Raw genomic sequence first — 14,650 nt, forward strand, 5'->3', positions numbered from 1 at the left:
CCCTTTAACAAGCGGCCCCTGCAAGGTCCACTGCCTCCCCGGAGCCAGGCGTGTTCCAATCGCTGATGGATGTGGAACTTTCCCTCCCCACCCCCACCACTCTGCACGTAGTCTCTCTACCTGGTCTACCTAGAGAAACCCTCGGCCAACCGCACCCACTGCATTGCCGTACACCTACTCTACCCAATACCCTATGCTAGCATTTATGTACAATATACATTATTGCCTCCACCGAAATGTTTCTCTGTCCCTACATCCCCTACCCCTGTAACAATAACCCTATTGCCACAGTAATCTGGTCTTGTCTGTATCATGTATTTACCACCAGATGTACGTACACATATGTCCAGTGACCAAATGCTGGCTGTGTATTGCCCCTGTTGCTTCCTTTCCCCTTCTGCCACACTACCCTTCCCCTTCCCCCCTTCCCCCCGTCCCACCTTCCTGTCTCCACCCAGCCGACCTCAAGCAGATGGGTCCCCCCTTATGTGCCGTGGGTTCTGCTCAAGGTTTCTTCCTGCCTAACAGGGAGTTTTTTCTTGCCCCTGTTGCCGTTGTGCATGCACTAAGGGGGTTCAGGCTCTGGGCTCTGTTAAGCGCCGAGAGGCAATTGTATTGTTATGGCGCTATACAAATAAAATTGAATTGAATTGAATTGAATTGAATTTATGTGCTGTAACAAACAGTGTTAAATGTGAGTAACGTGGGTTTTATTAAAACATAGCGTGTGTAATGTGTAGCTATTTCATTTCGTTTATTAACCTTTCCGGCTGTCTGCCTATTTACTAGCCAGCGTAAAGGAAAGGGAATTAACCCCGAAGTTAAAAACATGTAATCTACATCGGCAGCGGAGCATTTTACTCCCCCGCAATCTCTCTACAAACTTCCATATAGACGCGGGATCAGCAGAGGAAAATCTACTTTCCTTTTGGGAGAAACAAGGCCAGTCGTTCCCACGACTACAGCACCTTGCAAAACGAATTATATGCGTTCCAGCAACAAGTGCTGCGAGTGAGCGCTCCTTTGGTGCAGCAGGGCGCGTTAGAAGCCAGGCGCTCTCGCCTGAATCCTGACACTGTAGATGCTATTTTATTCCTGCATAGTGCTAAGACAAATTCTAAATAGAACGAAGGTTAGGCATATCAGCAGAGGTATATTTTGGTTACATTAGGATGGCTACGTTTATAGCTTGCGTTTTGGGCGCACCACAATGCCAAGAAGTTTGTCGCGACTGTAATGGCATATTTCATTGTGGGGGTGATTGATAGCTTAAGGCTTACGAGACACGGTGTTTTCCGATGTTTTACTGAGTCCTCTCTGTCTCTATCACACACACACACACACACACACACACACACACTAACGGAAGCAAAAAAGGTTTAAATTAAGTGACGATCCCTCAAATGTCGCGTCTCCTTAAAGCGCCGCAAGCCTGCAAGATATGAGTCAGCTGTCAGTATTGGAAGAAGCCTTAACGTCTTGAAGATGAAACTGCCTGGGTTATTTTGTTTCGTTAGGCTATTAGTTATATTTTTTAAAAAGCCAGTCATTGTAGCCTACCACTCGTGGAATATTTTGACATTGGGCATTGGCAGCGCGAGATGTTCAGAACAAGTTAAACTTCTAGCTCAGTAACATCAACAGCTAAGAAAGAAGGTAAGAAAAATAGTCGGAAAACTTTGATTTACAAGGGAAGCAGGCAAGTGTTGGGGTTGTTACAGTATATAGCCTACAATGTGGTGAAATTTCGGAATTAATAGGCTCGAGTCGGCATTTCTTTCTAGCCTCCTGTCACCGCCTCCTGCATGGCACATCAGCCTGATTTGACACGCCCTTTTCTGAGCTGAACGATCGGTGTAAACCACCTCTCTCGAAATGCTCAGACGATCGGCGGAAAAACGAACAGTTCACATCTAGACCCCTTATACATGAGGCAATTGTAACACGTTCGCGAGTTTCTATCGGTTCAGACGCGATGTAAACGGTTTACAGTGACACATGTATAAGGGGCTACTGTCATGCAGTGAAAGCTTGTCTTACATTTTTGCAGGGTTTCTGATGGTGACCACAGAACAATATAGTGCAAATATGGGGCTAGTAGGAACAAGTATTTTTTATTTTCACATGACCATACCATCACAATTAATTTGAAGATGGTACCAAAACTAGTTACCTATAAAATCATACCAGAAAGAGTGGTCAATGTCCGTACACATTGCTTCAAAAATATCTGACCTTTCTAAAATATGTTACAAAGCTGCAAGTATTTTCTTTTTGCCAGTAGGCCTAAAGCTGACCAGCTGACACAATCACCAGTGACTTGTAACAGACTCACAGTTATACCAATACATACCATACAGTTGCAGCCATGTTACACAAATATTAGGAATAATGACAATTTGCTTCTATACTACTTATGCTAATAATATCAGTATCGGGAACTCCTCCTTCACGACATTATCAAAATATAAAACTTATGAAAATAGAATAAGATTGTGTCACAGGCCATAAGGCAAAGAGATATGCAAGGACAACAACATACAGTCAAATGGTTTAAGATGTGTGTTCGAAACATAGGGTCAACTTCAATACAAAATAGAAATCTAATCAGTTATTTGTTCAACATGTACCATGACTTTGCTGATTAAGACAAAGTTAAAATAGATCTACGTGGAAATCCTTATTCTTTTCTTTTTCTTTTTGCCTGAACTAGCCCTAACATTTCGTTACATATCTTATCACAAATGTGGCTACGTCATTGCCTTTTCACTGCAAAAAGTAAATCATAATGGACCTTGTAGTTTATGAGGGGGAAGCTGGGTCTGAGTGCAGTTTGGCAGCTTGGTATTTGAAAACTACATTATCCATCACTGACTGTCTCCTTTCCCAATCGAGGCCTTCCAAACACATCCTGTCGCGGACTGATAGCGGGGAAGGAGAGGGCCGGGAAAGTGTCTTTCTCAACTGACCATTCATACTAAATCTTTCTTTTCATCTCATAACAGAAGAGGACTATATTTATAAATTGACAAAATGGTACGTTCTATACACATATTAGCCTATGTAGGAAGCGATCACAGATTCGATAGAAACTATCGTAACCCAGCTAGCACCCTAGCATGTATCGTATGTTGATTAACGTCACCGCTATTCGGCGCTAAGCTAGTTAGCGTGCTAAAGAGCGGATCTGATCCGCTAGCATAAAAATGTCCTTACTGCTGAGGTTAATGGTTATTAACCATTCACATAAACCAAGCTTCTCAATAACTACAACCGGCCATTATTGTGGCCCTTGTTTAATTGTGGCGTGTGTCGATTTGTTGCAAGCTTAGTTAATGTAACGCTAACTAGGATAAACTAGCTAGGTGTAGACTCTGCTTACATTCGTGGGAAACACTATACAAATAGTTGTAACTATATCCTTAATGCGTTGGATCATACTACGTACTCTTTTCCTCATGTGATCTTTGTATGTCGCTTAATATCGTTATTTGTAGCTAAGAGATGAGTAATGTCTTCGTCAATTCATTGAGGACGTGCAGGCTGGTCAGCTGACTTAGCTGTGACATTAGCTGCAAAGACCAGCTATATAGCTTTTAAGAAAACACGTCTGTTCTGTAGCTTGGCGAAATTGTCAGAGGTATGACAGCATTGTCTTGAATAATGTGATGCGCTGTATAATACCTGTGTTTTGGTACATTTGGGAACTCCTATGTCAATTTGGTTAGCCGACCATCGCACAGTCATGTGATGGGCTAATTTGACCTTTGCGTGGCATAAATCGGCCATCCTTGATTGTGCCTACAGATCCGCTTTATTCTGATCCAAAACCGAGCGGGAAAGACCCGGTTGGCCAAGTGGTACATGCAGTTTGATGATGACGAGAAGCAGAAGTTGATCGAGGAAGTGCACGCTGTGGTGACGGTTCGTGACGCCAAACACACCAACTTCGTGGAGGTATGAATATGTAGAATGATATGTAAAACGTAGAGACTACACCTGGGTCTCTTGAATAGATGCACATTTTATTTCAATAGAACTCTCATTTAATTTAATTCTGTAAGTTTTTCCTGTGGTCTTTCTACAGTTAGAATGTGTGTACTTGTAGCAAACATTCCAATTACACATACTGACACACTTACTCATATTGACCTACAGATTCCCTTTCTCATCTCTTATTTCTTGTCTTTGTCTCTGCAGTTCAGGAATTTCAAGATCATCTACAGGCGGTATGCAGGCCTGTACTTCTGCATCTGTGTGGATGTTACAGATAATAACCTGGCCTACCTGGAGGGCATCCATAACTTTGTGGAGGTATGTTATTGCACACACACTCCCACTCTCTCTTGCACACGCATGCTCTGGTATTGTTGCACTTGAAACACAGAGCAGAGAATGCAGATAAAACGCCTTGCCCATTGGCCATGTTTGTCATCTGTTGTGATTGATGCTGAAAAGGGGCATCCATCTCTCCTCACTGATCCTTTCTTATACAGTCCTACAAGGAAGTTCAGATGGAACTCCTCCTCTCTCTTCCTACTTTTCCATCCTGAATTCAGTTATTGTTTTCAGTTGTTTTTCAGCTTTGACCTCAAACAGCACAGTATACATAATCTGCACTCAGCAGTCTTGATCACATAGCCTGAAAGCTGTGCTTAGTAAATGAAACACAGTAGCGGTAGCGATAGAGATCTCTTACCGAACACGATTCTTCAAAATGAGGGTCTGCCAAACACCCTTTGCAATGAAGGCTTACGATGCACAAAAGGCATTCTGGGAGGTAGGAAGTCAACCAGGACCCAGAACCAGCTGGTAATTCTTTACTGAGCCCTGTGTGTGTGTGTGTGTGTGTGTGTGTGTGTTTGTGAGTGTGTGTGTGAGTGTGTGTGTGTGTGTCTGTATTCGAGCGTTGGTCTGAAAGTTGCTGTGAAAGGAAGGCTGTGCGCGGGAGTTCGGGAGCACAGTGACCCGGAATGCCGGCACTTCCTCTGACCATTCATCAAAACATCCCTCCGCCTGCGCTGCGCTCTCCTCCTGCAGCCATCTCAGGCCAGGGCGGACTGGTAGCACAGCAAAGGCCAGAGAGGAGCTGGATACTGCGTGCGTCTGCATCTCTCCCAGTCCTCCCTGCCACCGAGAGGTGATGGGGCAGTGAAGAGTAGGGCAGCCTGGCAAACAGGCCAAAATGGCGCTCAGTAGTTCAGGAACTGTCTTAGTGGTTCAGGAACCGCTTCAATGGGTCATGAACTGCTTTAGTAGTTCAGGAACAGCTTTAGTGGTTCAGGAACTGCTTTAGTAGTTCAGGAACAAGTTTAGTGGTTCAGGAACAGCTTTAGTGGTTCAGGAACTGCTTCAGTGGTTCGGGAACTGCTTCAGTAGTTCGGGAACTGCTTCAGCGGTTCAGGAACTGCTTCAGTGGTTCAGGAACTGCCTCAGTGGTTCAGGAACTGCTTCAGTAGTTCAGGAACTGCTTCAGTGGTTCAGGAACTGCTTCAGCGGTTCAGGAACTGCCTTAGTGGTTCAGGAACTGCTTCAGTGGTTCAGGAACTGCCTTAGTGGTTCAGGAACTGCTTCAGTGGTTCAGGAATTGGTTTTCGGAAGGTTTCTTGGAGAGGCAGGTCAAGCCTACATTCCATACATGAAAACCTATATTCCCGTCGCATTAAACGGTTTATATTAAGAATCCCACCTCAGACAGCCGCTGGAGCTGGTCTGTTACATCAAGGCCAGATGCGTTTATGAGTTCGCTTCTCTCCAGGAGAGAGCCATAACTGCCAAGCCCAGTAAAACGAGTGGTTCAGCATGCATTCTCTGGCACAGAGCAGCCCAAGACTTCCTGTTGTGACTGCGGCACTCGTAGTTGATGACAAGCATGTTTCCCATAGGGCCTGCTGTCTGAGTCTGCAGATTAAAGAGGTAGTGTACACTCAAAAGTGTTGTTTGAGTCTGCAGATTAAAGAGGTAGTGTACACTCCAAAGTGTTGTTTGACTGCAGAGTAAAGAGGTAGGGTACACTCAAAAGTGTTGTTTGACTGCAGAGGAAAGAGGGAGTGTACATTCAAAAGTGTTGTTTGAGTCTGCAGATTAAAGAGGTAGTGTACACTCAAAAGTGTTGTTTGACTGCAGATTAAAGAGGTAGTGTACACTCAAAAGTGTTGTTTGAGTGCAGACTAAAGAGGTAGTGTACACTCAAAAGTGTTGTTTGAGTGCAGACTAAAGAGGTAGTGTACACTCAAAAGTGTTGTTTGAATCTGAAGTCTAAAGAGGTCAGCAATTTTTTGGTGAAGATTATTCAACACACCCTCTACTGTTTGAAATCATCCAAGGCCAATGTGACGCGGAATCGACCTGTTGGTACATATCTACATCATGAAATGCATACATTCAACAGTCAGACCCTTCCCACCGCATGCTCACCTTTTGACATCTTTCAAAAAATAATAATGACTATAAAGTGGTGCATGGGCTCAGAGCTGGGGGTAAACTTACACTTTAAGGCCTGGGGGTGAACCTACACTTTAAGGCCTGGGGGTGAACCTACACTTTGAGGCCTGGGGGTGAACCTACACTTTGAGGCCTGGGGGTGAACCTACACTTTGAGGCATGGGGGTGAACCTACACTTTGAGGCATGGGGGTGAACCTACACTTTGAGGCATGGGCATTGTCTTTAGTCTGATGTGCTCTCTCCTCTTCCTCTCTCCAAGGTACTGAACGAGTACTTCCACAACGTGTGCGAACTGGACCTGGTCTTCAACTTCTACAAGGTATGTTTCTGCAGCTTCAGTTCAGATTGATAACACGCATCTTCACCATCTTAGCAGTGTCCAGGTAGTATTGTGTAGCGGTACTGTTGTACCAGTGTATCAAGTATGGTGTCAAATGCACATTTCACTCTTGGATGGGTTTACAAGGCCTGACAACTCTATTTATTTCTCTCCAAGGAGTGGGCCTTATCTGTAATGTATTCAATACCTTTATTTTACCAATGGGACAAGCATGATATCTTTAAAAACCTTAACCAGGCAGTATTCTGAAGGGTGAGATGGCTGCAACATAAATGACTAGTTCTGTGCTGTCTGCTGCCAGTGAAACTTGGCAAAAAGTACTTTAGCTCCAGGGCCTGGTTTACCTTCTTTGAAATCCATCCAGCAACCTTCACATGTAAAAGAGAATAGACAAGATCATTCAAAGAACATTCTAAACAGTCACTGCTCCTCCCAAACCCTGTTTATGCTAATAAAGGGATACCATGGCAACAGGCAATTCACGTATAATTAGCCAGTCATTTAATTAAGCTTAACTACATCAGGTTTGTGTGGGAGTGATTTAACACAAAAAAATGAAGAAGAAATAAAGAGAAAAACTGTAAGTAATTAGCAGTTGCCTTTGGTAATTACGCCAAGCTGCTGCTTTTCTAATTGCGGCAGCTATTTCGGCAACCCAGCTTCTTGTGAACCGCTACAACCCTTAGAGCGGGCCGCCTTGTTTAAGATGCAGGAAGATGAAGAAGAAGAAGAAGAAGAAAGGAGGGAGAGATGCGGAGAGCGGTAGAGTAGGAGACGGCCGTGTGTAGTGCTTCAGCTCGTCTGAACTGACTGTCGTTACGGCAACAGGTGCAGCTGCGTCTTTGAGACGGATAGTGATTGTCTTCGCTCTGTGAGTCCGCTGTTTGTCACCACACACAGGGGCGCCTTTGTGAGATGAAGGAGGGTGAAGGGATCAGAGTTTTTAAAGTTGTTGTTGTCGTTGTTGTCGTCGATGCTTTGCAACGCCTCAGGAGCTGTCTGTCTTTCAGTCGGAGAACTAGTGGTGCTATAATACTGTGTAATTAACACAGTGAGGAATGACTCTGTAAACATGTTCCCAACCAGTGCAATCATTTAACACAAATGTGTGAAGAATCATGGCAGAAATGGAGTCTTTCTGTAGTAGAGAGGAGTAAGTAGTCTTTCAGAGTTCTTTGACTGCGACAACAATCCTGAGGAGATTTTACTAGAGAGAGTTTGTGTGTGTGTGTGTGTGTGTGTGTGTGTGTGTGTGTGTGTGTGAGAGTGAGTGGACATATATATGTATATAGTGTGTGTGTGTGTGTGTGTGTGTTCTGACCCTGTGTCTTTCCTCTCCTGTGTGTCAGGTGTACACAGTGGTGGATGAGATGTTCCTGGCTGGAGAGATCCGGGAGACGAGTCAGACCAAGGTGCTGAAGCAGCTCCTCATGCTCCAGTCCCTGGAGTAGGTGGCCACAGGGGGGACGTCCCGCTCGCATCCGTCTCCATGGTGACGGGCGTACTGCTCGCATCCGTCTCCATGGTGAAGGGGGCGTCCCGCTAGCATCCGTCTCCAGGGGCGACGGGACGTCCCACTCGTATACATCTCCTGGGTGATCTGTGATGTGTGAAACGTTATCTCATCACCTACCCAACCCATCCCCCCCCCCCCTCCCTCTGTGTGCTTGTGTGTGAGAGTGAGAGAGAATGTGTGTGTGTGTGTGTGTGTGTGTGTGTGTGTGTGAGTGAAAGTGAGAGAGAATGTGTGTGTGTGTACATTTGGGTGCTGTGCTGTAAAGATGAAGGCTACATGCCAGGTCACTGTATTTCAAGCACTCATTGCTGACTTTGAGGCTTGGAAAATGGATTCTTCAGAAGGCCTAATGGAGGGTGTGGGTGGGCATCTTTACTGCACTGCACTTAACTGATCTAAACTGCGAGTGTGTGTGTGTGTGTGTGTTTTTCCAATCATCTCCTTCTGTTCATTAGAAGCCCCCCCCACCCTCTGTGCTTGCCAGACATTCAGCCATATTCATGCATTTCCTTTAGTTTTAATGATTCTGATGACAACACACATGCTGTGAGTGGCAGGCACACCCTCCAAGTGCTTCTATTGTCAACACTACCGTAGAATTCACAAGAGGTAACCATAGAGTTAACAAGCAGCCCTGTTGCTGATGGCTGCAGGGGATCTCCCCTCACTTCACAGCCCGACTCCCTGGTCCTCTGGTGTCTTACTCGCTACAGCAGCCTTTTCAGAAGTCACAGCTTCTACAGGTATTACACGCTGACCTTGGGTATAACATGGTCACCTTGGGCTCCAATTACAGGACCGGTTGCTGAAAGAGCAGGAGTGGAAGTGAATTTAATTGGCCGGCACATCCTTCTTTCTGCATTCCAATTGGCCGTCACATCAACCCAAATCAGTGACACAGAAGGTGTCGTTTAACAGACCGTGGGAAAGCCCATGGGTCTCGACCAAACAAGAGAGGTTTGCCACCAGGTTTGGGCTGTTTCTCACACGACAGTGAAGTCCTATAAGCGGCACATAACCTGCGGGCCGAACAACTCTAAGACACTATTTTACCCCCAATCGGTCAGTGTGTGGCCGTAGATCTGCAACACAACGTCAAGAAAACCATAACTCGACAGGAACAGTAGCTAGTCGAGAGAAATATCAGTGATCTATTGTGCTTCATGTATTTTGCAGTACTGTGAAGGTATTATTTTTCTTGTTTTTTTTGTATTGTGCACATGTGTAGTGAGTGTGTGTGTGTGTGTGTGTGTGTCAGTGATGGTGTGTGATGTTTGAAATCAAGGTGACCATTCCGGTGTCGTCGAGCTCTGTAACTCGATAACATTCCATCTGCTCAGCCCTCTCTTCAATGGTAAAGTTGCTCTCTCAGATTGACCGGTCTCCAGACCGTTCACCCACACACATTGTGGACTCCCAAGCCAAGTCCACTGCAGCAAGCACTGGGCAGGAAAATAATTGCTTTCGGTTTCGCTTTGCTTCCATTGTGCTTTGACCATCTCCCCACGCACACATAGAGGCTGCCTGTGCCTGGTAAAGGCTGTGTGGCACTCGTGTTATCAATTGTCACCGTGGAAACGGAATGCACTGCAGTTTCGTTAGCAACAACATGCTCTTCTTCTTCATCAGAGATTTTATGTGAGATTCTCTGTGCCCTCCTTCAAGGGAATGCCCTTTGATTGAGATTCAGACAGTACACGAACCCCGTTTCCTCAAGCATGCCTGTAGCACTTCAGACGCCTATTGTAGTGTATGTAGTTTGTCATATCCAAAATGACCATTGCCCAACCATGTGTTATGACCGACCTGATTGCTCTTCAGGTGACAGTCAGTTGACTTGAGACCAGAGACTTCACGCAACACAGAATCCTGCAGTCTTGTCGACTGTGGTTGCTACTCCCAACCACTAGGGGCACTGCTGCCAAAATGGTGCAGTGATGAGCAAAACCTCAGAGGTCGTCTCACATGACTCATTAGCAGAGTTTGTCAATAGCACTTCACTTAACGATGCTGCCGCCGCCATGGCAACCATCTCTGGCCTTGGGGCTACTCGCGTCATCAGAGCTGGTTTTCCTAAGACACCTCCTATGTAACTTCAGTTTTATAAAGTGTATCTGTTCAGTCCATTCTTTCATTATTGTTTTTTTTTGATGCATTATGTTCACCTATTATGCATTGTACTGGTGTTTTAATGGTCAACGTGTGTGCAGAGGAAACACTTGTCTGTTGTTGCCACTGACATCCCTATCTATGTATATATATATTCAAAATCAGATGAAGTACTAAATAAATAAAAATGTAATGTGTCGGGAAGAGTTCTGGTTTTATGTTCTTTTTATCCGTCATCTTTTATAACAGTTAGTGTTTGTAAGACTCTAATTAAACCAATAACTCTGTATGTCTAGTGGCCAATCTAGTAGGGGTGATTTTATGTTATACTGCCACTTAGTGGCTGTGGGTGGAAGTGCCTTAAAATGCGGCATTAGGCAACTCCCCTATGAGGTCATGGGAGGGATTGATGAAATAATCAATACATCTGCTCATGTAACGCACATCTGTGGCCAATAATACATCTGAGTCATACCCAGACATTAAAACCAGAGAGTAACACTCACACACACAGTCACTCGGACACGCACAATCACACACACACACACACACTAAGACACACCCTGCACCCTCCCAGAGTAGAATGGATGCAAAGCAGAAGAAATACTGAGATTTGTGATCTCTGTTAGGTCTATGCTGTGGCTATATTAGAAGCACATTCTGAGCATTTCATTTTTAAAGCCTGGAATATTTTATGTAGATGAAGAGGCCATGTGCTTCTAGCGAGTATTCACTGTAGGTTTCTTTACGTGTAATTGACTATTATTGTATTATTGTCACTGTAGGGTTCTTATGCACTCCCCAATCTTCTAGAAAAACACCCTGTGCATTACTAGCACTCAAGGCACATGACTTCGACTCCTGTGTGATCACCTTGACCTCTGTGTTATCACCTTGTCCTAACAGTTGAGTAACAGCAGCCCCATGAAATGCACATACACACACACACACACACACACAGTAATCAGAGGAGACTTCACGTTAAAAAAAACAAGCAAAGTTTACTTTAAGTCCATCTTTAAAATAAACCAGACTAAATCAAGTCAAGCACCCTCCCCCTGAACAATCTAACAGATAGAATCAGTCCTATGTACAGCATACATGACTCCAGATATACAGCATTTGTAAATGAACCAATCACACCGGTTACTAAGCAACAACTGAGGCCCTGTACAGCGCCTCGGGCCATCATCATCTTCTAAGCGGGTCCCAGACGCGGGCTGGTTCTGGGCCTGTTCTGGCCCAGACAGGGCAGCTGGATAAACCGCCATTTGGGTTTGGTGAAAGGATAAAACTTAAAACATGAATATAAATAAACCCGATCGTGACATGCAGTGTTTCATTTGAAATCATTTTGGTCTAACGGTCACAGTTAGGTGAAGATTGCCTAAAGCGTGATCTCAGCTAAAGTGTTGATATAAACCGTTAATAAAACAGATTTAAACAGTTTTAAAATAACCGTCAGTCACGCCCACTGTAACATGTACACTGTATCAACTGAGTCGGATGAACTGTAGACTTTCAGGAATTCATGAAAAAAGTGCTTCCTATAGACACACAGATCAACATCAGGAGACGTCAGGCCACCAAGACTAGGCGTAATTGGGTGGCGATACAGCTGGACCAATCACTGGCCTCAATCAACCAACCAGGATGAGTAAAACAACAAAACAAACACCTCAATTGGACCAATCACTGGCCTCAATCAATCAACCAGGATGAGTAAAACAACAAAACAAACACCTCAGTTGCTCTTTAGTAAGGAATGATTACTTCTATAGACTCTCTTCCTGTATGTGGGCATATATTTAAATTACTAAAAAATTGTACAATTCTATAGGTACAGTATATAAACAATCAAAAAAGTGCACTTGCAGAGGAGGAAATCAAAATCAAAATCAAATGGGGGTTTATCACACACACCACAGAGACACACACCTTTCAAAACACACAGATTGAAATGGGAACCACCTGGAAGGGACCAAATGGGGCACGGCTAAGGTAACAAGGGTACAGATATGAGTGTGTGTGTGTGTGTGTGTGTGTGTGTGTGTGTGAGTGTTTGAGGGAGAAGGTAGGGAGAACAAAGGTACCACCTTATTTCCTACCACCTCTCAAAATTGACAACAAAACTGCTAAAACTCGCCCTTGGGGATATGTGTGTGTGTCCTCATCCTCAACAAGATCGAGTCAGGTCAGCAAGTGTGTGTGTGTGTGTGTGTGTGTGTGTGTGAGACCACTGTACCAGCACAGTAGATGTAAGGGTCTGGGATTGAGACTGTTGTAACAGCTGATCAGATCAGGGCTAGATCCATTCTAGACCCGGCTGTTATCCAAGGCTGATATAGCGCATTCAAACCTTCATCAAGATGCATCTACAGCCAGACACACCTAGGATAGATGCTGTTATATAAATGCATCTACAGCCAGACACACCTGGGATAGATGCTGCTATATAGATGCATCTACAGCCAGACTCACCTAGGATAGATGCGGTTATATAGATGCATCTACAGCCAGACACACCTAGGATAGATGCTGTTATATAGATGCATCTACAGCCAGGCACACCTGGATAGATGCTGTTATCCAAAGCTGATTCAGCGCATTCAAACCTTCATCTAGATGCATCTACAGCCAGGCACACCTGGGATGGCTTATACATCTGTGCAATGGATCCTCATCAATACAACACTGCTCAGGGGCAAGTCAACGCTGCTGAAGACGTTAAGGGATCCACTCATGTATCCTTATGACCTCTGTCTAGGATTCAACATACAATCTACCCCCTCCCAATCTTAGGTAGCAGTGGATTCTTGACCACACCTGGCCCTGGTCTAGGACAGAGCCGCTCCAGATGCCTTTCAGTCAGAGCCTATGTGGGTTGTCACTAAGTGGGGACAGGTCTGCTAGCCACATTAGCCTGACTAGATGTGACGGTGGGGCGGACGCGTGAAGGTCCATTGGGAAACGCACAGGATGCTAACGCTAACGGGGACAGATAGAGTAGAGGCTGGATTGAGCTGGTCTTGGCCATAAGGTGTCTGTGTCTGCTGATAGATAACCTTCTCTGCCCTTGGTTGTGGCTGGACCAGACAGAGAGCAGACGCCTAAGGACGCCAAAGGAAACCACAAACGGCTGGAGCTGGGGTCTGGAGCTGGGGTCTGGAATTGGGGTCTGGAGTTGTCATTGGGGTGGGGGAAACTGGGGCAAATTTGGACGTGGGGCTGAGAACTCTCCCTGTCCCTTCCTTGTGCTCGGCAGCAGGCCTTCACTCTATAGGGCCGACGAGGAGTTCCCTTCCGGGGGCGTGCCCAGAGAGTAGCCCACTATGAAACGCACCAAGCCCCAACCCGGGCCAGAACCGAACTCGACCCGGTCCAAGCCTGAGCTGGCACCTGGTCAGCCGACACCGTCAGTCAGAGAGGCTCATGGGATTGGTGTAGGGCTGAGGGAGGTGTATGTGTGTATGTGATTGAAGAAGTCATCACAAAGAATCTGAAATGATACAGTATATCTTATATCTATATATATATATATATGATTAAATATATATACACACACACACACACACACACACACAAATATCAACTACAGTCTACATCCAATCACGTCCTCTGAAACATGGAGAGGGAGGGGTGAAGGGGGATAAAGGAGAAGTGGGGACATTATGTGACCTGATGTAACAGGATGTGATGTAACAGGATGTGATGCGACACGACTCTGAAACAGGTGCATGGTGGAGAGAATTCAACACCAACCAACGGATACAGAGCAGCCAACCTCCACTCCAAACCACCCCGGCCACCCATGTATCCAAAGCTGGTACCTGGGTCCGGACCGCACGTGGCCCTGATCCGGCCCAGACCTGTTTATGAGTTTGCTGCTTTCTTGAATATTCGGGGACTGAGGTGGGGGTGTTGGGGCAGTTAAGCTGAGGAGGCGAGGGGCAGTAGAACCGAACAGAACAGAACCGGACAGAACACAGGAGAGAACAGGAGAACCTGCAGTGGTGATTTCAAGCAAGCTGCTTCTGGTATGTCAAGGTTAGGGTGTGTGTGTGTCTTCATGTACAGACACTACTGTATGATGAAGCCTCCATTTCTGAAGATGATGGTTTCTGTGTGTGTGTGTGTGTGTGCATGGGCATGTATGTGTGTTTCAAAATGATAAGTGTGTGAGTGTGTGTGTGTTTGTGTATATATATTTGTGTCAGTGGTTATGCATGTGCATGTATG

General features: G+C 45.3%; 2 protein-coding genes across 2 annotated transcripts in view; one reads left to right on the forward strand and one right to left on the reverse strand.

Annotated features, from left to right (window-relative positions):
* The first annotated feature begins 2,903 nt into the window (after positions 1-2,903).
* ap2s1 (adaptor related protein complex 2 subunit sigma 1) lies at positions 2,904-10,615 on the forward strand. Its single transcript, XM_080844465.1, has 5 exons — positions 2,904-3,036; positions 3,808-3,957; positions 4,201-4,314; positions 6,706-6,765; positions 8,136-10,615. Exons 1-5 carry the CDS (start codon positions 3,034-3,036, stop codon positions 8,235-8,237), a joined length of 429 nt encoding a protein of 142 aa, XP_080700591.1. The 5' UTR covers positions 2,904-3,033; the 3' UTR covers positions 8,238-10,615.
* Positions 10,616-11,429: 814 nt separating this feature from the next.
* Positions 11,430-14,650, reverse strand: part of rab4b (RAB4B, member RAS oncogene family) — a 19,584-nt gene continuing 16,363 nt past the window's right edge. Inside the window, exon 8 of the mRNA XM_080844316.1 lies at positions 11,430-14,650. This exon is cut by the window's right edge and continues 361 nt beyond it. The gene's annotated coding sequence lies outside the window, so the exon portion shown is untranslated.

The sequence above is a fragment of the Sprattus sprattus genome, assembly GCF_963457725.1.
Source record: "Sprattus sprattus genome assembly, chromosome: 9".
Classification (NCBI taxonomy): Eukaryota; Metazoa; Chordata; class Actinopteri; order Clupeiformes; family Clupeidae; genus Sprattus; species Sprattus sprattus.

What these genes read in the sequence shown, in the direction of transcription:
- ap2s1 (XM_080844465.1), top strand. An exon ending in AACACACCAACTTCGTGGAG is followed by an intron (nt 3,958 to 4,200) that starts GTATGAATATGT and finishes TTGTCTCTGCAG; the next exon opens with TTCAGGAATTTCAAGATCAT. An exon ending in TGGTCTTCAACTTCTACAAG is followed by an intron (nt 6,766 to 8,135) that starts GTATGTTTCTGC and finishes CCTGTGTGTCAG; the next exon opens with GTGTACACAGTGGTGGATGA.